The sequence below is a fragment of the Ranitomeya imitator genome, chromosome 1 (assembly GCF_032444005.1).
Source record: "Ranitomeya imitator isolate aRanImi1 chromosome 1, aRanImi1.pri, whole genome shotgun sequence".
Lineage (NCBI taxonomy): Eukaryota > Metazoa > Chordata > Amphibia > Anura > Dendrobatidae > Ranitomeya > Ranitomeya imitator.
The window spans coordinates 615333199-615358237 of NC_091282.1; the positions used below are offsets into that span (position 1 = coordinate 615333199).

Sequence of the window (25039 nt, forward strand, 5' to 3'; positions counted from 1 at the left end):
TCTTGAATTAGGACTTTCCACTAGTACCCTTAAAGTACAAGTTTCAGGCCCTTGGGGCTTTTAGCTGTGACATCGCTAATAATTACTGGGTTTCCAGATTTATTAAAGCAGCTGGCAGATCTAGGCCCGTACACAAAGTAAGGTGCGTACCATGGGACTTGAACTTTTTCCTTACGGCTATGACTGAGGCTCTGTTTGAGCCCACTGTATCTGCCTCAATTAAGGTTCTATCTCTCAAGGTAGCCTTTTTGGTAGTGATAACATCAGCCCGTAGAATAAGTAATCTTCAGGCACTCTCTAGACTTCCTCCTTATACACAGTTTCTGGATGACAGGGTAGTGCTTAAGCCAGATCCTGCTTATTTGCCTAATGTTGCCTCAGACTTCCACAAGTCACAAGAGATAGGAAAGAAGGACTTTGTCCCTAACCCTACTAGCCAGAAGGAAGAGAAGCTTCACACGTTAGACGTTAGAAGATGTCTGTTAGTGTATCTCTCTGTCACTAATCCTTGGAAAAAGGACGATGACTTATTTATATCTTCCATGACTCTAGGAAGGGTCATAGAGTTTCAAAGTGTACGTTAGCAAGATGGATTAGGGAGGCATACACAGCAGGTGGCGGTCCGGCTCCGCAGAATTTAAGGGCGCATTCCACTCAAGCCATGGCATCCTCTTGGGCAGAAAGATCGGGAGTTTCCATTGACCAAATATGTAAGGCGGCTACGTGGTCATCTCCTTACACCTTTTTTAATCATTATGGGCTGGACATGGGTGCTTATTCAGATCTCATCTTCGGGTTAAGGGTGCTGCAGGCTGTAGTCCCTCCCTAGGATTGTTTTTACATCTCTGTAATTCTCTCATGATGCTGTCACGGTAATGGTATTTTTCGGAAGCCCATGACAGCACCCTTAGTTCCGTCCCTTCACGTGTGGGTGCGCACTTCTCCCTCTTATAAGTTTTCACGAGTGTGGAATTGTTCAGATTTAAATTTTCTACATATTGCTTGCCATTAACCATGGTGGTCCTCTCAAGCTCTGTAATCTAACTGATGCATGGGAGAGGTGCCGCCCTTTTGTATCTGTAGGTTTCCTGTTCCTGAAGGGTGGATCTCCTTTCTCGTGGTGCTGTCATAGGCTTCCGAAAAAATACCATTACCGGTAAGTAACTTAATACTGTTTCACTGCGCTTAAATTTTTATTCCCCTTTTTCCAGTACACAATATGGTAAAATCAATGGTGCCTTTCAAAAGTACAACTTGACCTGCAAAAAGCCCTCGCATGACATTATTGACGGAAAAGCAAAAAGGCTGTGGGGGAAAAAGGGAGGAAAAAACGAAAACGGAAAATCCTACGGTCGTGAAGGGGGGTTCACCTTAGGACAACCAATAATTGGCAGTACAAAGTGAATGATCCCCTCCCTTTATTCTGCTGGCTGATGGGGATTTTTAGCTTGATTTGTGTTTTTTTTTTTTTTTTTTTTTTTTTCCCTGGGAAAACCCAATTAGGCAGAATATTCAGCTTCTAACACAACGGCATTTGTAGGTCCAGCACAGTAAATGATAGTTGTAGTTGTAGCAGCACCTATATCTCTGTTGCCTATTATCACTTCATAAAGGCTAACCACTTTCTTTCAGGTATTACTGGCGCTTCCAGAGTTGGCTCATTCGGACTATGAACATCTCATGTCCAGCCCGTTACTGATGGTCGAGCAGCTCCTAATGAACATGAAGATAGAGTGGGTCTCGGTTGCCATAAAGACCTTGCAGCAGCTTCTTATTGAGCCGGATTTCACCTTTTCGGTTGAAGATGTGGACACTTTGCTGTCCACTTATGCTGGCAAAGCATTAGACATTCCGTTCTCCTTCAGAGAAAAACGCACTGGTTAGTTTCTACTTTCGGGAATCATTTGGGAACCTCTTACTTCTGGGATAAATTATCCTGATGATATACAGTGGCTTGTGAAAGTATTAACCACCCTTCGCATATGGTGTTTTTCTACTGTACCACATGGAATTTTACAGTCTTTTTGAGGGTTTGCATCAGTTCATGTAAAGAACATGTCTACAACTGTGAACATTTAGTTTCCTTTTTATTGTGAAGCAAACAACAAATAGGACAAAATAACTGAAGACTTCAGTGTGCATACATATTCACCCCCTAAAGTCAGTACTTTGTTTAGCCTCTTTTTGCAGCAATTACAGCTGCAAGTCACTTTAAGTCTCTATGAACTTTCCACATCTTGCCACTGCTCCAGCTCATTGAAGTTAGATGGTTTCCTCTGTTGCACAGCAGTCTTCAAGTCTGACAGATTCTCCATTAGATTATGGTCTAGGCTTTGACTAGACCACTCCAAAACATTTACAGGTTTTCCCTTTCCCCTTAAATTACTCCAGTGTTGCTTTAGCAGAATGCTTTGAGTCATTGTCTTGTTGGAAGGTGAACCTCTGTCCCAGACTCAAATCACTGACATACTGAAACAGGTTTTGCTCAAATATATCCCTGTATTTTGCACCATCCATTTTCCCTGTCCCTGCTGCTGAAAAACATTTCCATAGCATGATGCTGCCACCACCATGTTTAGTTGTAGGGATGGTGTTCTTGGGGTGATAAGTTGTGTTGGTTTGGCACCAGACATAGCGTTTACCTTGTTGGCCAAAATGTTAAATGTTGGTCTCATTTGACCTCTGCACCTTCCTCCCTATATTTGGAGAGTCTCCGACATGTCTTTTGGCAAACTCAAGACGAGCCTTACATTTTGTCTAGCCACGCTTCCATAAAGACCACCTCTATGGAGTGCACATCTTGTGGTTGTATGGACAAATACTCCAGTCTCTGCTTGGGAACTCTGTGGCTCCTTCAAGGTTACCTTTGGTCTCTGTGTTGCCTCTCTGATTAATGTCCTTCTTGCCCGGGCTGAGAGATTTGGGAGGGTGCCCTCTCTAGGCAGGTTTGTTGTGGTACCATGTTCTTTCCATTTGATGGTGCTCTGGGGGATCATCAGAAATTGGGATTTTTTTTATAACCCATCTCTGACTTGTGCTTCTCAACAACTTTGTCTCTGACTTGTTTGGAGCTTTCCTTGGTCTTCATGGTGGTGTTTGGTTGGTGGAGCCTCTTGTTGATGGTTTTGCACCCTATGTGGCCTTTCAGAAAAGGTAAAATCTATATACTGACAGACATGTGACACTTAGGACTTCCCCCTGTGTGCAATCTGTCACTAAAATGTTACTTATGAAGGTAATTGCTTGCACCAGTAAATACATATGCACATGCCAATTTTTAGTTATTTGATCCCATAAATGTAATTTCTTCATATATTTTTTTCACTTCACCAACTTAGACTATTTAGTGCTGATAAATCACACAGACATCGGATTACAGCAATATTTACATACAGGTTGTAATGTTACAAAATGGCTAAAAAGCCAAGGGAGGGTGAATACTTTTGCAAGCCACTGTAAGTATGGTGGCATACCAGACACGGGCATGTCTATTGGTAGTAGTACAACTGTGTACTTTATATCAGGCATCTTCTAGATTTACCTTCCCTGTTGCAAATTTTGTTGTTTCTTTTTTTTCAGTCTCTCACTTTTATTTTTTTATATTTTAGGCTAAAATATGGAATACTAGGTCGCAACGTTTTTTGTTTTTAGTCTACTCTTCCCTCAGTTAAATTGGTTGCGTTATGTAGGAAATCCATTACCCAATATCCCATTATTGAATTACGGCAAGTCTTTTCTTCCAAATTCTCATTTATAGGGCAGTGCATTTTACTAATCAGGTAAATTCAAACTTGGAAATGTTTTGATGCAGGAGTTACTGCGACAGTCCAATTAATCTGGAAGGAGCTTGAATGAATGATTCCTTTAGATGAATGAAACTGATTTTCTTGCTGCCATTTTGATGGCTTGGAGATCCATAAACAAATTGACGCGGATTGCAGACAGCCAACCTAAAGCGAAACTGCCTTCAGACAGACTCCTTTAGTAAAGGACCTCCATAAGGTGCACTCTATTAAGTGATTCTTATTGTGACGTCTGCCAGACTAAATTGCCCAAGAGCTTCCCAAGCTTGCCAAAGTATGCACCAATCTGCCGTGGTCTCATTTTGCTAGCAAAAGGAACTGTATATTCAGACTTTTGGAGCTCTGCTTGCCCAAAAAGATTTCCTTCCTTGAGCAAGGTTACACTTAAAATTTCTGTTCTCTGCTGAAGCCTGGCCAGCTGCGATAATTGAGCTGCATTGTCATGATCTTTGGCACAGAACATGTTAAATCTGTCGGTGGATTTGCACATGTGAGCAGATTTGTAGAACTTTGTGTAGGAAATGCTCCATGTAACCCTAACCAAGGATCTGTGTCTACACCATTCAGAACTTGTCATGTTCAGCCTCACAGAAAATTGGATTTTTATTCTTGGCGTAAAATCCCTTTTTTCAATGAATACACCTGAGGAAACTCCACCATGGTATGGCCCCCCCCCCCTCCCCACTATGAGGCTTATACTAGGTATAAAAATATTGTTTTCTCTGCACAATGTGCTATGCCATCTCTTTTGAATGATCATCTCTTCGCTGCTCAGTTTTAGGCCAAAAGCAGTAGGAGTGAGAAAACAAAACCTGTAGCAAGTAACAACCAAGAACCAATATGACCTAAACCCAGGGAAGACAACTCTGCTGAAAAGCAATCTGAAGTGACCTCAGGAAGAAACATAGAAAGCATAGTGGGTTTTGTGTCCCCCCCAATGTATTCAATGGGAGAGGGATTTCACTTAAAGTACAAAAATCCTTTTTTCTCGTTAATAGCATTTGGTTATACAGCACCATGGGATGTTCTACAGCTGTCCCAGAGGGTGGGCAGTACCAAAGACCCACCTAGAATATGGCAGTTCACAGCACCTCATAACACGCACTGGCTTAGAGAGAGGCAGTGGCAGTGTTGCTGACCTTGCGGATAAACTGCTTAGAACTTAACATCTGAAAGGACACAACTGTCCTTGTGATATAAGTGTAAAAGCGAATAGAAGCGGCTCCACCCATGGAGCTGTAAGTTTTCTTGCAGACCAAAATCTCTAGAAAAACGTAAAAATACACTGCGCCCTGTCAGGGGTCACAAAAGGAGAGCCTGAAAGTTGAAGAGCTTCTTTAACTTGTAAAATATCTGACAAGCCATGCTCAAACCAGGCGGTGGTGATAGCTCTCCGAAAGTGGAAAGGAAAACAGAAGAGAAGCACCATGTGGTCATAAACGGTATATGAAAAGAACTATCCTTTGGGAAAGAAGGCTTTTCATAACAGTAGACCAACCTACATCAATTGAGAGTAAGGAACGGAAATCTTCAGGAGAGTGCATGTAACTTGGAGGTCCCGGTTAATAGCAGTGGTCATCACTAGATGACGACCCACCAGGAAGGAAATCTGTTAAAGACCTTGCAAAGGAACTCAAAGGGCGAATTCCAAGAACAAACAAAAAGACACTGGTTAGAAGGTACACAGGGGCCAACCCCAGATAAAATACACAACCTTGAAATTCAGAATCTTGGCTTTCACAGTCACTAAGTAAGGATGGGTGGAATCATGGACCCTGAAAATTAGGTAGAAAAACAGAGGTGGAGACTGCGGAGCACCAGCAATCAAATGAACCAGGTTGGAATACAATGCATGGCAATGCCATTCTGGAGCCATCAGGATCCGTGGAATGCCCTCCACAGAACATGAGATAGAAAAGAAAAAGGAAGGAATAGACCTAAGTTGGAGAATTCTCCCAATGGAGTGACCAGTGTGCACAACAAATGATTGCGGGCCCATTGTACTTCCCGCTGTATTTGACAGCCTAGAGGATTTGGGGTGGGGGGCAAGAAGGGTAGGGCTAGAAAAAAAGCACCCCTTTCAAGGTAATTGAAATGAAGCTTGACTTTATGTGCGACCATCTCAGTTGACACCTGCCTATTGAAGGAAAGGTTGGGTCAGTTGTGTTGTAGCAGTTAACCTCCGACGCCCAAAGTCAGATTTCTGGATCACCAGTGAGGCCGCATTAAAAGATTAGGCCCACCAAATAACAAGTGCTTGGAGAAAAGAGTGCACACTTGTGAGCAAAACAATACTGTTAATTATTCTGTGAACACATTGTAAATGGTATAAGAAGTAATTCTCATTTGGTTATTTCCACCTGCTGTGCCCCCTGTGTAAACAGTTCATAATAAACAAAGTTTATCATGTACCCATAACACCGTTTTTGCAGAACCTCAAAACATTGCATAAGCGATAGCAAGGTATTGGATCAAGTATGACACCTTGAATACTAGACTATAAGTCTAGTTAATACTAAACAAACTGTAGAACAGAGAGACAAAATATTAACCCCTCTACATCGGTTGCTGGGAGCTCCCCTTGACAGGTTTGATGGTAGAACCACCTTAGGAGAACCGTACAGGTTTAGAACAACATTGCAGATAACTGATCCTGAAGAGTCAATTAATCCATGTCATAAAGACAGAATTGATTGTAAGATAGAACAAGCATAAATTGGGAATATGTGCTGATCTCAAAAGCTAAAACCAGGATTAACATGAGATGGCAGATTTAACCTCCACTCATCTTAGACACTTCATAGTGAAGGGAAAAGCGCTAGCTTGTGGACCGAAAAACATGCAGCTCATGAGTCTGCTAAGGTCAATCCTAGTAAATTCTTGCTTCAGAATGTAGTTTTGGAAAGGTCTCTAGATGTGCCCACTACCAGTAGATTGTTGGGCTATAGCGTGTTCAGCAGATGTGGTATGTTTAGAGGAGAATTTTCTTGTAATAGAACTCTAGGAGTTGTGGCAAGATTGAGGAGGTCAACAAATCTGACATTGAGCACTGTCCACAATTAAAAGAATTGGTATAACCTAGCAATGGAGTGTGAGTGTGTGTCATGAGGGTTATCAGAGGGTCACAAGTCACTGTTCCTAAAGCTCAGCTACCAATACAGTTCTATATGAAAACTTCTAAACTGTAGCGATCTGTCGAGCCAGCATGGCCACCCCTGAGGACATGGATAGATTGCAAGAAATGTGGATGGTCCAGTTGAGTCCTCAGAGTAAAAGAGGTAAATAATCTTCAGAGGGTAACCCACATATACTACTTCCCAGACACAGGCTCTGTACTGACCACAGGCTCTCTCCAGGATGAAAAACTTCCTTTCTTGCATCCTTTGAGAGTAAGGCTCTAGTGGGGAAAAAAAATCTGTTGCTGAGGATGTCCTTCCGGTGAAGGTCAAAGCTGTTTCTGCATAAGAATTCTGAAAGAATGGTTGATGGTTTTCTTATGGCATTCTAACTTATCTGAAGACTTCTTTGAATGTATGATCCAAGATCTTTGACGAATGGAGCAGCAACTAACAGTCGAATTCCTTAGCAGCTACCCATGTAGACTCCTGGAAAGTCTCGTAGAGCAGCAACAAGGCAGGTGATCATTGAGAGTAAAAGAAAAAAGTCTTCTTGAGAGGCTGAAAAAATTGGGCCATGGTATAGCTGACTCACCTGGTGAATAGAAAACCCAGCTGTCTCAAGCAGCAGCAAATATGGGAGTAATTTGTTATCCGTCACTATGAAATCCATTTTCAGTAGTGTCCATCTACTTATCCAGTTCGTCGCCAAGGGACGCATCAGATAGAGGCAAGGTAGTAGCTCTAGAGGACTACTGAGGAATTGGTTCGTCCACAGAGGAAGAAAAGGATCTCTGATCTTTTAGAGGAGCTGTATGCTCCTGCTGTTAGTTCATAGAAGCTCCTATGATTAGGAAAGTACATTTGCGGCAATCTACTTTGCTACAGTTGTGCTTACTGCTGGCCATCTACTTACTCACTTCAGGATGCAATGTTGGATAAAAGCAAGGTTGTGACTCTGCTGGACCCCTGAGGAGCCATTGGAGAAGGACATGTTCCACATGTCCTCCCATTTCTTTGGCAAGCAGGACAAAATTAGGAAAAAACGCCAAGTGCCATCATTGCTGACCATTCTAGATGGTGAGAATGACTCAACATTAACAAGGAAAGTATACTTCACTGTCCCGCATTACTATTTAGCATGCTGGAGGACGGCTTGGCATACAGCTCGGATTCAGACAGCGGTAACCCACAAGAATTCAGACTGTGCAGGAGGTATCTGCTTGAGGAGACTATGGCTCTCTTACAATAATTTCTACGAGATGCTGATTTGTGCTTGTATATGGCCTCTTAGGAGCTTCAGCCTGAAACTGCAATAACTCAAGAGTCCCGAGTCTGAGTTAGCTATGGTCAAGATCTTGGGATTGGCCCATTCATAGGGTCTCACTATTGAGAAGGGCCAGAGCATTCTGAGCAGAGAACAGCAGCCCTGAAAACGAAGAGATTCTGGCTAAGCACATAGGATTGTGAACTACAGTGAGTGAAAGCAAGAATGTGTTGCGACAAATGTTTTTTTTTTCTGAGTTGAGGGCCTGAAGGAGCAAAGGCTCTCACTGACCAGAAGGGCCCCTGCCTGAGCACCAGGACAGCTAGGTAGAAAGTTCCTGAAGTCCAAGTCTGTGTATCTTGATATCCACCAGCACAGTCTAGGCACGATGTGAACATTGAAAGGTCCTGTTTCGTTTTAGATTTTGGCTAGGGTTAAATCCTTCTTCCTCCTGAAAATCAATGTTCAGGACATTATAATGACGCTTCTGCTCTCTGAAGTGACAAGATGATGGTGGGGCCAGCATACAGCTGCGGTCAGAGGTTAAGAGGTTGTGGCCAAGTCCCCGCAGAAGCTTGGAACTTCAGTAGACCCTGTTCACATCAGAAACTGCTGCAGGGTATCTAAAAAAGGTTTACAATTTGTGAATGGCAATAGAGGCAAGGGAACACATACAAAAGAAGAATTTAATCATTAGCAGCTTCTGAGAACTGGTGTACTGGAGTCCAGGAGCAGTGGATTCCCAAGGATTCATATAAATTGTGAAGAAAACCTAAAAATTAAATGCTACCCACATAGCCACTACACACAAAATTACCATTGTGGAAATTAGAGGAGAGGATGTTGGAATGCGCACCTGTCCGTTACTAGAGGGTACTTTCAGTGTCACTCCCTTTGTGGCCTCACACAGTAGTGGAGCTACTGGGAGGTTTTATAATGTGGTGCTCCCCTGTGGCCTTTCTGGACTATAAAAGGAGAAGTAGGAGAAATTGACACCACCTCACAAAATGAATATAATGAAAAAAATGCAGCAGATCTGATGCAGGCTTCTTACGGAAACTAGGCAAAAACTGAGATGTCTAGTGTCTGAGAGGTTATAGCCCGCCATGCGGAGCCAACACTTAGTTTTTTTTCTGCCAAGTGGCTGGGCCTATACCATGCTTCTGCGTCTCCAATGCTATGAACGACAAAGGAACATTTAGCTGGTTGATTTCTTGTATTACTCCATTCACATACCTGTAGCAGGTGGTAGCATTTGCATTGATGCATTGAATTCATTTCTCCAGATTCTGTGAGTCGAGTTCCAGAAAGCAGCAGTCAGCCTGCAGATCCAGAACAAGTATTGCTACCCTCCCCTGCGGAGCTGACTAATTCACCTTATGTGGGTAAGAATTTTGGCATTTAATTGATGGTACTTTAAAGGAAATATTTCACCTTGTAAAATGCTATTTAACTGCTGCGAGGTTAATTTGCAGGTAAATAAGGTTACAATGCTGCCTGGGTGCCCTTATGAAAGAGCATCTATTGAAAGAAATCAACTCCCTCCCGAGACTCGCCAGCTCTCAGTCGTAAGGGAGGTGCCTGGAGCTGTTATTGTCATCTCTCACAGCACTGTTCACTACACTGTGATCGGTGGCTGTAAGCATGTCACAATATTTTTATTTGACAGCTTGTGGTGCAAGGTACGTGTGCTGATCAAACTGGCAAAGTGTTGAGGTGTGCATTCACCCCCTGATCAAAGTATAAGCAGTGCTGTGAGTGACAATAAGCGCTCCCTCCCTGCATCGCCCCATTACTAAAGCCGGCAGCTCCCGGGAGGGAATAAGTTAGTTTTCAGAAGTGTAACGCTTTTTAACATTATATCTGCAGGTAAATAGTGTTTTCCAAGATGAGAGGTTCCCTTTAAGACCCCTTTACACATTAGGCTAACGTTGAACAAAACCACTGTTTTCGGTGGGTTTGGCAGACGTTGGTCTAATGTCCATACAGGGCCCCGACAGATCATTGTCAGGGGAGATAAAGATTCGGCATCTCTATTTTTGGACTGCCTAATCTTTTCTTCTCTGAGGATGTCTGACGGCTATGCTCTCGTAAAGAACACGAGCAGTTGGCAGAACGAGTGTTCCTGGGGAGAGCAAGGTAAGACAACTGCCAGTCGAATGATCAGCCAAACCATCGTTCGCAGGGCAGCTATCTTAAGTGTATGGAGGAGGCTTTAGTTTGCAGTCATTGCATAGGTTTCTGCATTTTTACATGAAGATGCTTTTTAGGCTCAGGGCCCGCTAACAATTCCGACTCTCCGTATTTGACGGTCCCAGTATCTGACATTTTTCATTGTCCTTTCTGGTCCAGAACGATTTCGGTTGCAGTCTCCAGCAGGTCTTCCAGATAAAGTACACAGGAGGAACAGGTCTTCTCCAGAGTTCATACCTCCGGACAAACCTCCAGCAAAAACGCAATGGATACCAGATGAAACCGAAGTCACCTGCATGGTCTGTAAGAATGAGCGGTTCACCATGGTAAGAATGGCCACACTACTCATTTGTTCACAGATCGGCATTATTATTCCATCTTGTTTTATCTCTTACTTATGTTTACTGCTTCCGTTCAAATATTCTCCCATTACCCGCTGGTTCCTGTGCTTCTGAAACTGCAATGATGGTGGCAAACATGTGACCAAATAGTTTTTGTCTACATGGGTAACTTGTCCATGTTGGGAAGTCATTGAAGCAGTGGGAAGTGAAGAGATTGGAACCAATCGGGATGTGCTGGAACAGGAGTGACTGAGGATTAGTAACAGAAGTAGAAAACTTTTTTTAAGTCCCAAAAAAATACTTAGAGGTCCATGAATTTACCTGAAACTTCACTAAAAGATAAATTCAGACACGAGGAGACAAGGATACTAGTAAAATTTTGGCCAAGGCCATCTTTATTAGAGCTTGACTATTAATAACGAAAACCATTATATACCGTATTTTTTTGAACTATAAGATGCATCTAAGTTTCAGAGGAGGCAAATAGAAAAAAAATTGAAGCAAAAACTGTGGTCATGAAGTGCTGTTATCTACCCTCGTCCCCATCCTGGTATACATGGCCCCCTAATCCCCATCCTTGTATACATGGCCTCCTCATCACCATCGTCTATACATATCCCCCTCATCTCCATCCTGGTGTTCATGGGCCCCCCTCATCCCCATCCTGGTGTTCATGGCCCCTCATCCCCATCCTGGTGTTCATGGCCCCCATTAGAAAAGCGTAAACCATTCTACTTACCTTCCCTGCACTCCCTCGCAGCGTCTTTTCCTGATGCCAGCAGCTGATTTATGCTTGTGACCTGTTCCTCCGCAGATGCCTCTCCCCCACCCCCACTACATCCCCATCCACAGCAGGAACATCCACCTTTTTGAAGGTAAAAAGTGAGTCTTAGAAAAGAAAAATGCAGTAAATAATAGTAGCTGGTAGCCAAAACCAATTCAATACAATAATGAATTCACATAAACCTTTTATTCCCAACCCCTTAATACTCCATGAAAAATATGTTTGTCAAAAATGGTGTCAAAAATGCCAGCTCGCCATGCAAAAAAGCAAGCACTAAACTGCTCCATTGATGTAAAAAAAAATATAACATTTTTTTAAACCACCAAAGTTAAAAAAAAACAAAAAAAAACTATGTGTTTTGGTATTGCCGTAATCATACTGACCTGAAGAATCATTTTCTACTTTTTTTTTACCGCGTAATTAACACTAAAAATGGAACCCAAAAAACAAAAGTGGAATTGCGGAGTATTGTATACCATTTAATCCCATTTGGAATTTTACTATAGACACTATGGTAAAATGAATGGTGTCTCTCAAAGCTGAAACTCGTCCCGGAAAGAGCCATTTCTATTTCAACAGAAAAATAAAAAAGACGGGTAGACAAAATACAATTTGACTATGTCCTTAAGGATACAAAGTAAATCCTCAGTCCATAGAATTACAATTGAATTTCTCCACTCACCTACAAAAGAGCTATTTGCCATTCCTTGTAATGAAGATGGCATGACAAAATATGAAAGACCTGAGGCGAGAAAGAAGGTAACGACACCGCTGGTTACCTCACGTGTATAAACCTCTAGGGACCTACATCAACCCTTAAAGATATAAGCAAATATCCCGAGAAAATTCATCCCTACACAAGGAAGACTCCATCATGGTCACTATTAACCCGTTTTTCCCCTTCCAAGAAGGGAATTTTTGTAACTGCAAAGGGAAAGTCATCTCATTGATACCCGTGTGTTGTCTCCCTGGTAGTTCAACCGCAGACATCATTGCAGGCGATGCGGAAGACTCGTCTGCAGCTCCTGCTCCATGAAGAAAATGGTGGTTGAAGGCTGCCGAGAAAACCCTGCCCGTGTGTGTGATCAATGTCATAACTATTTTTTTGCAGAGTAAGTATTTAATTTACTAAGGATGAGCATGAAAATTTCATCGTATTGTCAGTCAATTTATTGAAACATTTCCAGGAGCAGTAACCGATAAATGGCACAAAACGTTCTAAGAGGTGCTTAAAATTGTCAATTTGCAAGGAATAAATGTAATTAGTGAAGATGGTTCTGAATCGATTTATGGGACTTGGTCAGCATTCGTGGGTTGTCGAACGGGAACCCAGTGAACTGCCTCTTACCTGACAGCATCTTCTTCTCGTCTTTCAATTAGCTGGCCTGGCACAACTTCACATGTGAATAATTCCAACCCGGCTAATCAAAAGTCTAGGATGCTGGGAGTTCTTGGATCTCCAGTCCGACTACAGCGGAGCGCCACAGGACCAGTTTCTGAAAACTGATCTCTACTAATTAGTAAAATGGACATCCATAGAAGCAACAGATGCTTGTTAAATATAATGGATAAATATATCCGTCCCAAAAAATCATCCTTTACTCAGATATGGGGTGAATACTGCAACACAGCCCCAACGCATGATTGATCCACCCCCATGCTTAATGGTTGGCGAGATGTTCATTTCCTGAAATTCTGTGTCCTTTTTTCTCCACTCATACCTTTCAATCATTGCGCCAAAGAGGTTTTGTTTTTAACCTCATCGATCCACAGGACTTGTTTCCAAATTGCATCAGGCTTGTTTAGATGTTCTTTTGCATACTTCTGATTCTGAATTTTATGGTGAGGATGCTGGAGAGGTTTTCTTCTAGTGACTGTTTCATGAAGGCCATATTTATGCAGGTGTCTCTGAACAGTAGAATTAAGTTCCACCACTCCAGAGTCTGCACAATTTTTCTGAAGGTCTTTTGCAGTCAAACGGGGGTTCTGATATGCCTCTCTAGCAATCCTTTGAGCAGTGCTCACTAAAATTTTTGCTTCCGGACCTCATCTTGACCTCCAATGTTCCTGTTAACTGCCATTTCTTAATTAAATTTCGAACTGAGGAAAGGGTAACTTGCAAACACTTTGCCATCTTATAACGTTCTCCTGCTTTGTGCGCTTCTGCCATTTTCAGTTTGTTAGGCAGCTGCTTGGAAGAACCCATGGCTGCTGTTTTTTGTTTTTTTTTGGCACAAGGTTAGAGAAGGCTGGATTTTTTATAAAGCTGGCAAATTTGCTTCTCCTGGCCTCTCCTAATAATGATAGTGAACAAGCCAAATCTCTTCAGGCTAATTAAGGTCTGAAACCTTGGTCAAAGTTATCTGAGCACACAAATCTCCAAGAGTGCCCAAACTTTTATATCGTCCCATTTCTTTTTAAAATGTAAAAATATTTACTCTAGCAAACTTCTTAGATCATGATCTAAGAAGTGTGTGGTAGAGCAAACTGTCACTTCTAAAGCATTGCAATGCATTATAACAGCGATCAGACTGCAGAAAGTGCATATTTTGAGCTATAATTTTTGCATATTTTGGCCAATAGTCATGTTTCCTGTGTTTTTTTGTTTTTTTTTCGGTCTGCGAGATGAACTGACGTTGGTACCATTTTCAGGCGAGATGCATTTTTTGATTGCTTTCTACTCTGATTTTTTGGAGGCAGAATGAACAAAAAACAGCAATTCAGGAATTGCGTTTTTTATGCTGTTGTGCGTGTGGTAAAATTGGTAAAGCAGGTTTATTCTTCGGGTCAGTACAATTGCAGCGATACCATATTTATATATATATTTTATAAAAAATTTTTAAATATAAATATTTTGTTTTGGTGCTTTTACAAAAACAAACCTCTTTTATAGAAAAAATAATTATTTTTGCTTCTCTTTATTCTGAGTGCTACAACTTTTTCATTTTTCGCCTGTTGGAGCTGTACAGCTGTTAAGAACCCCTCTGACCGCCAGATTGATTATCTGGCTCGCTCCGTCTTCGAGGCCACATGAGCTTCCCTCTTTCCCTCCTTCGCTGCCTCTTGGGTGGCTAAGGCTATGTCCGCTTGGGCCGAGACGCTTTCCTCGACCATGCAAGCTAGAGACCTTCCTCCTGAGGCGGTCAACCTGGCTAACCAGATAGCCCAGGCTGGGGACTTTGTAGTCAATGCCTCAATAGACGCAGCCAATTGCGCGGCACAAGCAGCCGCGAATGCAATCTCCATCAGAAGAGCCCTGTGGCTCAGGGATTGGCGAGCAGATTCGGCCTCCAAGCGCTCTTTGACATCTCTGCCCTACCAGGCGGGTTGTTTGTTTGGTGAAAAACTAGACCAAATCATCTCAGACGCCACCGGGGGAAAAAGTAAATATCTTCCCAGCAAAAGCCTACCCGGCCGTTTCGGTATCAACAACAATCCCGATTTCGGCCTTTTCGTAACAATACCAACTGGTCTTCCACTCCCTCTACCTCCTCATCAGGACAAGGCACGCGTGGCGGCCGAGGCTCCCAGGTCTCTTACAGACCTAACCGTAATTGGAAACCCAGACCGAGACCTCCCGGGTCTAAGGGATCCACATCCCATAGATCCTCCACGCAATAACTCTTTGCGGCTTCCGGGGGGCTCCAACAGGGTAGGAGGGCGTTTACTTTTGTTCCGCCAGGCCTGGCTCTCAGTCTTTTCCGACGAGTGGGTCAGGGAACTGATATCCACCGGATACAAAATAGAACTTTCTCCCCCCCCCCCCCCCGACGCACTTCTTCCAGTCTTGCCCTCCAAAATCAAGGACAACAGCTCTTCTTCAGGCCTTACGGGCACTTCAAGGGGACGGAGTCGTCATTCCAGTTCCCCCAGACCAAAGGTTCAAAGGGTTCTACTCGAACCTATTCGTGGTCCCAAAGAAGGACGGATCGCTCCTTCCGATCCTGGACCTAAAACTGTTAAACAAATTTGTAAAAGTCCGTCACTTCAGGAAAAAGGAGAATTCCTCGCGTCCATAGACATCAAGGATGCTTACCTCCACATCCCTATCTTTCCTCCGCATCAAAAGTTCCTACGCTTCGCGTGTCGCGGAGAGCACTTCCAATTTGTGGCCTTGCCTTTCGGCCTCGCCACCGCCTCCAGGGTCTTCACGAAGGTCATGGCGGCTGCCATGACCATTCTTCATTCCAGGGGAGTGGTGGTACTTCCGTACCTGGACGTCCTACTAATAAAAGGTCCTTCTTACCCAGCCTGCGAAGAGTCCGTCGCTCTCACGGTGGATACTCTTTCTCGCCTGGGTTGGAAGATAAACTTCGAGAAATCCTCTCCGATTCCGGCCCAGCGGATTACCTTCCTTGGAATGACTCTGGACACTTCTCGCTGTCTGGTCATCCTCCCTCAAGAGAAGGCCTTGGCCTTGCAGCAGGGAGCCCAAAGTCTTTCCCGTCCAGTCTCCCACTCCATCCGGTTCAGCATGCGTGTTCTCGGGCGGATGGTAGCTGCCATGGAAGCGGTTCCTTTCGTGCAATTTTACCTCCGTCCTCTTCAGCATGCGCTTCTGTCGGCGTGGGACGGCAATCCGTCCTCCCTCGACCGCCGCTTCATCCTGTCCCCACGGGTCAGAAAGACCCTCAGGTGGTGGACGTTGAAGTCCTCACTAACCCAGGGAAGATCCTTTCTCCCTGTGCAGTGGTTGGTGGTGACCACCGATGCCAGCCTCATAGGCTGGGGGGCGGTTTTCAACCACCACACAGCTCAGGGGCGGTGGTCCTCTCGAGAGTCTCGCCTTCCCATCAATCTCCTGGAGATGCGAGCTATCAGATTAGCATTGTTCCAGTTTCATCACCTTCTGGCGGGTCACGCAGTCAGAATCCAGTTCGACAACGCCACGGCTGTGGCGTACATCAATCGTCAGGGGGGAACCCGCAGCAAGATGGCTATGCTCGAGGTGTCCCACATTCTGCACTGGGCGGAATCCAATCATTCGCCCATCTCGGCGATCCACATTCCGGGTGTGGAGAATTGGGCGGCGGACTTCCTCAGCCGCCAGGACTTCGCCTCGGGCGAGTGGTCTCTTCACCCGGAGGTTTTTCAGCAGATCAGTCTTCGCTGGGGGACTCCGGATGTGGATCTCATGGCATCCAGGTTGAACAACAAGGTTCCACAGTTCTTTGCTCGGTCACTCGATCCACGGGCCATCGGAGTAGACGCCCTGGTCTTGCCTTGGCACCAGTTCCGTCTCCCGTACATTTTTCCTCCTCTTCCCCTGCTGCCCAGGGTCATCAAGAAGATCAGGGCAGAGGGGGTACCAGTGATCCTTGTCGCACCGGGCATGGTACGCGGAACTGGTTCAGCTGGTCGCCGACGCCCCCTGGCGTCTTCCAGATCGCGTGGATCTTATCACAGGGCCCCATTTACCACCAGAACTCAGGGGCCCTGTCTTTGACGGCCTGGCCGTTGAATCCTGGATTCTAGGCCAAGCGGGTTTCACTCCCGAGGTGTCGTCCACCATGATCAGGGCTAGGAAACCTGTTTCCATGCGCTGTTACCACCGTACCTGGCGAATTTTCTTCTCATGGTGCGATGCACAGGGGCGATCCCCTTTGGTATTTTCCATCCCTGCCATACTGGAATTTCTTCATTCTGGACTAAAGTCGGGACTTGCCCTTAGCTCTCTAAAGGGTCAAGTTTCGGCATGTCAGTCCTTTTCCAGCGAAAGATTGCCAATAGATTGCCGGTGAAGACTTTTTTCCAGGGAGTCTCCCACGTGGGATCTTAATTTAGTGCTCGGAGCTCTCCAGGAGACTCCCTTCGAACCGCTACAGGACATGTCCCTGACTTTCCTCTCCTGGAAAGTAGTGTTCCTAGTGGCTATTACATCCATCAGGCGGGTTTCAGAGTTGGCTGCACTCTCCTGCCGCCCTCCGTTTCTAATTTTTCATTCAGACAAGGCGGTATTGAGGACTTCTCCCGCTTTTCTGCCCAAGGTCGTCTCTTCTTTCCACCTCAATGAGGAGATTGTCTGCCTTCGTTCTGTCCAGCTCTGGACCACCGCATTGAGAAGGCTCTGCACTCTCTTGATGTGGTGAGAGCTCTTCGTTGGTACGTCTCGCGGATGGCTCCCTTCCGCACGTCGGATGCCCTGTTTGTTCTTCCAGAGGGGCCAAGGAAGGGTTCTCCCGCTTCCAAAGCTACTATTGCTAAATGGATTCGGTCGGCCATTGAAGAATCCTATCGTGTCAAAGGTGTTCCTATCCCAGCTGGGATCAAGGGCCATTCTACCCGGTCGGTGGGCGCCTCGTGGGCCATTCGGCACCAGGCGTCAGCACAGCAGGTCTGCAAGGCTGCGACATGGTCCAGTTTGCACACTTTTACCAAACATTACCACATTCATTCTCTCTCTTCTGCAGACGCCGCCCTTGGCAGGCGTATTCTGCAAGCGGCAGTTTCTTAGCCATAAGCAAGTGGTACATGGGGTATTAGCATATTGCTCCCCACCCAGGGACTGCTTTTGTATGTCCCATGGTCCTGTGTCCCCCAATGAGGCGTAGGAGAAAAGGAGATTTTTTGTGTACTCACCGTAAAATCTTTTTCACCGAGCCAATCATTGGGGGACACAGCACCCACCCTGTTAGCCTGTTTGGCTTGTTGTTACTTCTTGGTTTTTGACATAGTTTGCCATTTGTTCATGCTCCTACTGCTTTACTACCGAACTGGTGAAATTGTAGCCAGTGAAGGGGTGTATACTGCAGAGGAGGAGTTAATCTTTTGTTTACTTAGTGTCCTCCCAGTGGCAGCAGCATAACACCCATGGTCCTGTGTCCTCCAATGATTGGCTCGGAGAAAAAGATTTTACGGTGAGTACACAAAAATCTCCTTTTTATTTATATCCGTCTTTTTGATCTCGTTTTATTGCACTTTTTGTTCAGCAGTATGATGATAAAGCATTGTTTTTTTGCCTCTTTTTAATTTTTTTTTTAATTACGGTGTTCATGGAAGAGGTTAACTAGTGGGAATTTTATAGGATGGGTCATTACGGATACCAAGTATGTGTACTTTTTTATTTTTGGTTTTATATAAATGTATTTATTGGATTTTTTTTCCTTTTATTTTTTTTTTCTTTTAACAATTTATTCAAAACTTTTTTTTATTTTTTTTTATTTAGAAGTTTATCAAGTTTTCCTGCCCTAATCGCTGAACTGATACTCTGCAATTAGTGTTGAGCATTCCGATACCGCAAGTATCGGGTATCGGCCGATATTTGCGGTATCGGAATTCCGATACCGAGTTCCGATATTTTTGTGATATCGGGAATCAGTATCGGGATTAAGATTAATGTGTAAATTAAAGAATAAAAATAAAAAATATTGATATTCTTACCCTCTGACGCGCCCTGGTCGTCACCGCTGCAACCGCCTTGCTTTCGTGCCGAAGAATGAGCGCGTAAAGGGCCTTCGATGACGTCGCGGCTTGTGATTGGTCGCTGAGCAGTCATGCGACCAATCACAAGCCGCGACGTCATCGAAGGCCCTTTACGCGCTCATTCTTCGGAACGAAAGCAAGGCGGTTGCAGCGGTGACGACCAGGGCGCGTCAGAGGGTAAGTAAATCAATATTTTTTATTTTTATTCTTCATGTGTAAAATAAATATGGATCCCAGGGCCTGAAGGAGAGTTTCCTCTCCTTCAGACCCTGGGATCCATTACAGGACACCTTCCGATATTTGTGTCCCATTGACTTGTATTGGTATCGGATATCGGTATCGGCGATATCCGATATTTTTCGGATATCGGCCGATACCGATACTTTCAAATATCGGACGGTATCGCTCAACACTATCTGCAATGCTTTTGCATTGTAGGGCATCAGATTAGTGTCTCGCAGGCAAGGGAGTAGGCATGACCTCTCCTGCTCTGAGCAGGAGTCTACAGGCCACCGTCCATTGTTGACCCCATGGCAATCTTTCGGCCTGGGGTCACCATGGAGACCATCGGCGCTTTGGGAGCAGAGGATGTTGCTTCAATGTTGCTGTCACTATTGACGGGCATCAGGTAGGTTAAATGCCAGCAATTCGTGCTAGCTCCGATCATGGGTCTTGCTGCAGGGTGTCAGCTCTCATATACACACTGGTTTAAGCAGTCCAGATACGCTGAATATTCCTAGGGAGACGTACAAACACATGGGTCTCGGATACAGGTACTAAAGTTAAGAGTATATCGTGGCACAGCTGTGTTGGTGCTGAAGTAGGGTCCCAAACCAATAAAGTAGCAGATAATAAAACTTGGCACTCAACTCTGGGGGGCTCTATTGAATGAAAATTTTAATGCAGTCACAAATCAGATAGACGTTTCGGTCATAAATGGACCTTCATCAGTAAACTGCAAAGTACATAAAGTAAATAATACAGCCTCTTTTTACGTCATGATTAGATATAAAAAAAAAAATGAAAGCAACAGAATCACTAACAAAGTTGAAGGAAACATTATATATTCTAATGTCTCTACAAGAGAAGACTGAAGTAATAAATCGGCAAAATTGTGAGGGGGGAGGGAAATTGAGGGAAAAAAATAACGGGTTACCTACCAGACTGCTCAGATTCGGTATGTGGAAAACACTATATGGATATAAACCTGCAAGGGTATAAGTGGTCCTGTAAGTGCTGAGTGCAATGTTTCAGAAGTGACTAGAACGTACATATGTGAGTCACATCTAACGTTAAAAGGTTAATACCTGTTTCTGATAAGTCAAGCCAGTATAAGTGAAATGTCTGTGTATGAGAACACTGGTATAAAGGATACAGGTACTGCCACAGGCTGTACATGGACAGAGGAATGGTGATCAGGCACTTGCCACACTAGCACCAGGGGCATTGGGTACAGGACTGGCCGCACCAGGAGTTCGGATTCATGGATGGCCACACAAGGACCAGGAGTTCGGGTTCAGGGATAGCCTAACCACTCTGTTAGGAGAAACTACAAACTAAAGAATACTGTTGCTTTGGCGACTCCCTACAGGGGAGGGAGCATCTTAATATATACTCACCTTGTAATGTATGAAAACATCCTATTCCGTCCAGGTGTGTGCGGATCCCAGAATTCCATGTGGCGGAAGTTCACCGACTGCCATATTGGGACACCCAAGTGATGTGTCTCTCAATATGTAAACTGCTGGTGGTACCAGCCTCTTGCGCTGTACCACTAGCGGAACACCATCGCAACACACACACAATGTATACGCCGTACGCACCACACACACGCGCGCGCACACACACACAAACACACTGTATACGCCGTATGCACCACACACATTGTATACGCCGTACACAGCACACGTGCACACACTGTATACGCCGTACACAGCACGCGCACGTACACTATATATGCTGTATGCACCACACATAGATACACTGTATATGCCGTATGCACTGCACACATACACTGTATACGCAGTACGCAACACACACACAGTATATGCCAAACACATACACACTGTATACGCTTTGCTCAACACACACTGTGCGCCGTACGCAGCACATGCGCGCGCGTACACAGCGTACGCAACACACACACACACACAGTGTACGCCGTATGCAGCCTCTTGCGCGGTAGCACCAGCAGAACACCATCGCAAACATGCCACTGCCAGGATCAGCCGATTGATTGACTGAACGCCGCCATCTTTGTACAGGAGGAGTGCATGCGCAGTTTTAATGTGACCACCACTATCTGTTTGCACAAAGATGGCGGCAGTCTGATTTACCGTGCCTGCTCGAATTACGGGCAGGCGCAGTGAATCATTTGGCTGATTCCCGCGGCAGATGCGTGACGTGTCTACAGGCAGAGGAAGCCGGTCACATTAAAGGGGTTTTCCCACAAACGAAAATTCATTTTAAAAATTGTCTGTCTGACAATTGTCTGTCTGGTACTCTGGTCAAAGAAGAGATGACATGAGAGGAGAAGACAGCGGATGGGGGAGAGAGAAAGCGCACAGGGGTGAGAGAGACAGAGCACAGGGGGGAGACAGTTCAAATGGGACAGCACATGAGGGGAGAACACAGCACAGGAAGGAGAAAGACGAGGGGGGATAGCACATGGGGTAGACAGGTCAAAGAAGAGAGCACAGATGGGAGAAGTCAGCAAACGGGGAAAGAGAGAGTGGATAGGTGGGTGAGCACATGGGGGAGAGATTCTCAACGCTGCAAAGCCTACCCCCATCGTGACATTACCGCCCTCCATCTAGTTACATATTAATACCTCCCAGCAATTGGCTGGGGGACATTGTACTACGTGTGTGTGCTGCCCCTTTAAGAATGGAGGATCATGCGCGGGGACGGCATGCTGCCAGGAAGTTTGTTGTGCATAAGCAGGAGGCACACCTGCAGGGGACTGCATATGGGTCATTATGTTTCAGTCTTTAAATACAATATAATCTTTTGTCACCAAACTGGAAAATATTAATTACTTAATTACGACTTTTCTTTTTTTTCTTTAAGAATTAACAAAACAGAAGATGAATTTGTGCATACTGAAGGTAATTTTTTTTTTTTTTTGTTGCTCAGGACTAGCCGGGAGGGTATTACTATATAGACAAGGAGCGGATTGCCAAGTATAGTCTGTTTCCAAGTGAAAAATATGTATAAGCTTTATTTCAAAGAAAAAAACACAGATTGAGCTTGGTTTGAGTAGGTATACATGCAACACATAAACGCATGTTCACATTGGCCATAAAGCATAAAAAACCTACAAGAAACAAAATGACCAAAAACCCTGGTGTAACTAAATACCGTATATTCTCAATTATAAGCCGACCCGATTATAAGCCGACCCCCCTAATTTTGCCACAAAAAACTGGGAAAACTTATTGACTCGAGTATAAGCCTAGGGTGGGAAATGCAGCAGCTACTGGTAAATGTCAAAAATAAAAATAGATACCAATAAAAGTAAAATTAATTGAGACATCAGTAGGTTAAGTGTTTTTGAATATCCATAGTGAATCAGAAGCCCCATATAATGCTCCATACAGTTTATCATGGCCCCATAAGATGCAAAATTAAAATGTGCCCCATATAATGCCGTACAAATGCTGATTATGGCTCCATAGAGATATTTGCCCCCGTATAATGCTGCACATGGTCCCATAAGATGCTCCATAGAAATATTTGCCCCCATATAATGCTGCACATGGTCCCATAAGATGCTCCATAGAAATATTTGCCCCATATGCTGTTGCTGCGATAAAATAAAAAAAATCGCATACTCGCCTCTCATCGCTCAGGTCCCCTGCACTTGCTATGTTCACCTGTCCTTTGTTCCACAGTCGGCGCCGCTCCGTCTTCCGCGTCCTCTGCAGTGATGTTCAGGCAGAGGGCGACGCGCACACCAATCGCGTCATCGCGCCCTCTGACATGAGCGTCACTGCAGAGAACGCGGAAGACGGAGCGGCGCCGACGGTGGAACGTGGGACAGGTGAATATGCCCCCGTTATACTCACCTGCTCCTGGCGCGGTCCCTGGTTCTCCGGGCACTGACGGTTTCTTCCTGTATTGAGTGGTCACATGGTAGCACAAATTACAGTAATGAATATGCGGCTCCACCCCTATGGGAGTAGAGTCTGGTCCATATTCATTACTGTAATGAGCGGTATCATGTGACCTCTCAATACAGGAAGAAGCTGTCTGCGCCCGGAGAACCAAGGACCATGCTAGGAGCAGGTGAGTATGATTACACAGCTGCCACTCCCCCTCCCCTGCCGACCCCTGGGTATGATCGAGTATAAACCGAGAGGGACAATTTCAGCCTAAAAAAATGGGCTAACATTCTCGGCTTATACTCGAGTATGTATATACGCTAAGTAAAAAGCAAAAGTGCATTTAAATAAGAGTTTTTAGTAATACTGTTTTTGATCACAAATAGCATAAATGCCATCCCACCTCAACAAGGTGCCCTGATCAGGACGGTACTACACTGTCTAATATTAAAAACCTTACCATGTGTCAAAGTTGACCTCTGTGTGTGAATAAGGGCAGACAAATGGACCAGGTCCCAACCAGTGGACACCAGTCTGGGGATGCTTTTAATGGTAATTTCCAGCTCAGGAGAGGGAAAAAAAAAATGGTAAAAATTACAATCCCAGAACATCCCAAAAATAGTGATATTTTCCTACAGGTTTCAGACTAAAACAAAGAACTAAATAAGGACTTGGTTTTAGTCTGAAACGTGTAAGAAAATCTATATTTGTGGGGATGTTCTGGAATTGTCATTTTTACTATTTTTTTGGAATAAAGCTTACACATCTCTTTAATTTGGAAACTGTCTAGAAAACACTGTCTTGAATCGATGCTTCACCACATTGGGCCGGAGTGGTGTTTCTGTGCCTGGGACTGTTGGAGGCCTTGTCTGGGGTGCGTTGGGTCACACATGGTTTGTAGATTGGCAAGTGGTTTATCCATATCATTACTCAGTAGAGTTGATGTGAATAAATTTGCAGGACCCGGTCAGCGGCCATGTTTGTAATCACACGGGAGGCCTGCAAACCGCCTCCTACGTCCCAGAATCCCTGACCCCTCTTTTGATCAGTCCTCCTGGCTTAACATTATCATTTTGGTGTGAAATTTAGTTTTTTGTTCTATTTTAAATCTCTTTGCTAAGTCTTGTTGTTTTCTTCAGAAAAAACAGCTGGTACTCTGAATCTGTCTGAAGTCCTCAGGCTTTCTAAAGCTGCTGAGGTGCAGTGGTGGCTCACGCTTACTGAAGCTGAAAATAAAGTTGAGAGGAATGAGTTTTACTATGAGCAGGTATGTGCGCTTTCATTTTTTGTGTATTAAAAAAAAAAAAAAAAAGTTCCAACTTATGTTGAACTGAATGCGCAAACAGGACATGTCACCAGGACAGAAGTGCACTTTTTTATTGTAATTTTATTTAGTGCTAATTTTTATGGTCTTTAACAAGGGAACGTGGCTTACAAGATCCTCGGGGGCATGTCCATTGGCTGCCCTGTATTAATTAGGTGAGCAGCACCTCCTTGTAAAGACCATAAAAATTAGGATATTAAGCAAACTAAAGAAAAAGCCTCATACCTCTGGAACCGTATGTCGGTTTAAAAAAAAATCAATCTCGAGGCAGCAGCGGGAATAAAATAAGATAAAAAAATAATTACTTTTGACAGGTCTTCTTTAAATGCATTAAATATCCAGATATCAGATAAGAGGTAAACTAAAAAATGTTGCCGCCTAAATTAACCTCACTTCTCCATATTTTGCAGGCCCCGAGTGCATCACTGTGCTCTGCTATTCTGAGTCTGCATTCAAAAAGCGACGAGTGCGGCTATCAGCTGATAGAACGCTGCTGCCTCCTGTCCAAGGGGCTAACAAACCCCGAGATGGACAGCCGGCTTCTGCTGGATATTATGAAGAATTTGCTGTTCAGCGCCAAAATGATTTTTGTCAAAGCAGCTAGGAGTCACGACCTTGCACTGTGTGACAGGTAAGTAGTGCACGCCTGCAGAGCTGGATTGTCACCATCTGATCAATCCGTTTCC

The 25039-nt window shown here is 44.4% G+C and overlaps 1 protein-coding gene across 1 annotated transcript in view; it reads left to right on the forward strand.

Moving 5' to 3' along the window:
* ZFYVE26 (zinc finger FYVE-type containing 26) overlaps window positions 1-25039 on the forward strand; it is a 155252-nt gene that overhangs the window by 95134 nt on the left and 35079 nt on the right. The window contains exons 17-23 of the mRNA XM_069726414.1: window positions 1633-1879; window positions 9473-9571; window positions 10539-10705; window positions 12480-12616; window positions 21996-22033; window positions 24169-24296; window positions 24764-24984. Coding sequence (XP_069582515.1) covers window positions 1633-1879; window positions 9473-9571; window positions 10539-10705; window positions 12480-12616; window positions 21996-22033; window positions 24169-24296; window positions 24764-24984 — 1037 coding nt within the window. The remainder of the gene's footprint in view (window positions 1-1632; window positions 1880-9472; window positions 9572-10538; window positions 10706-12479; window positions 12617-21995; window positions 22034-24168; window positions 24297-24763; window positions 24985-25039) is intronic.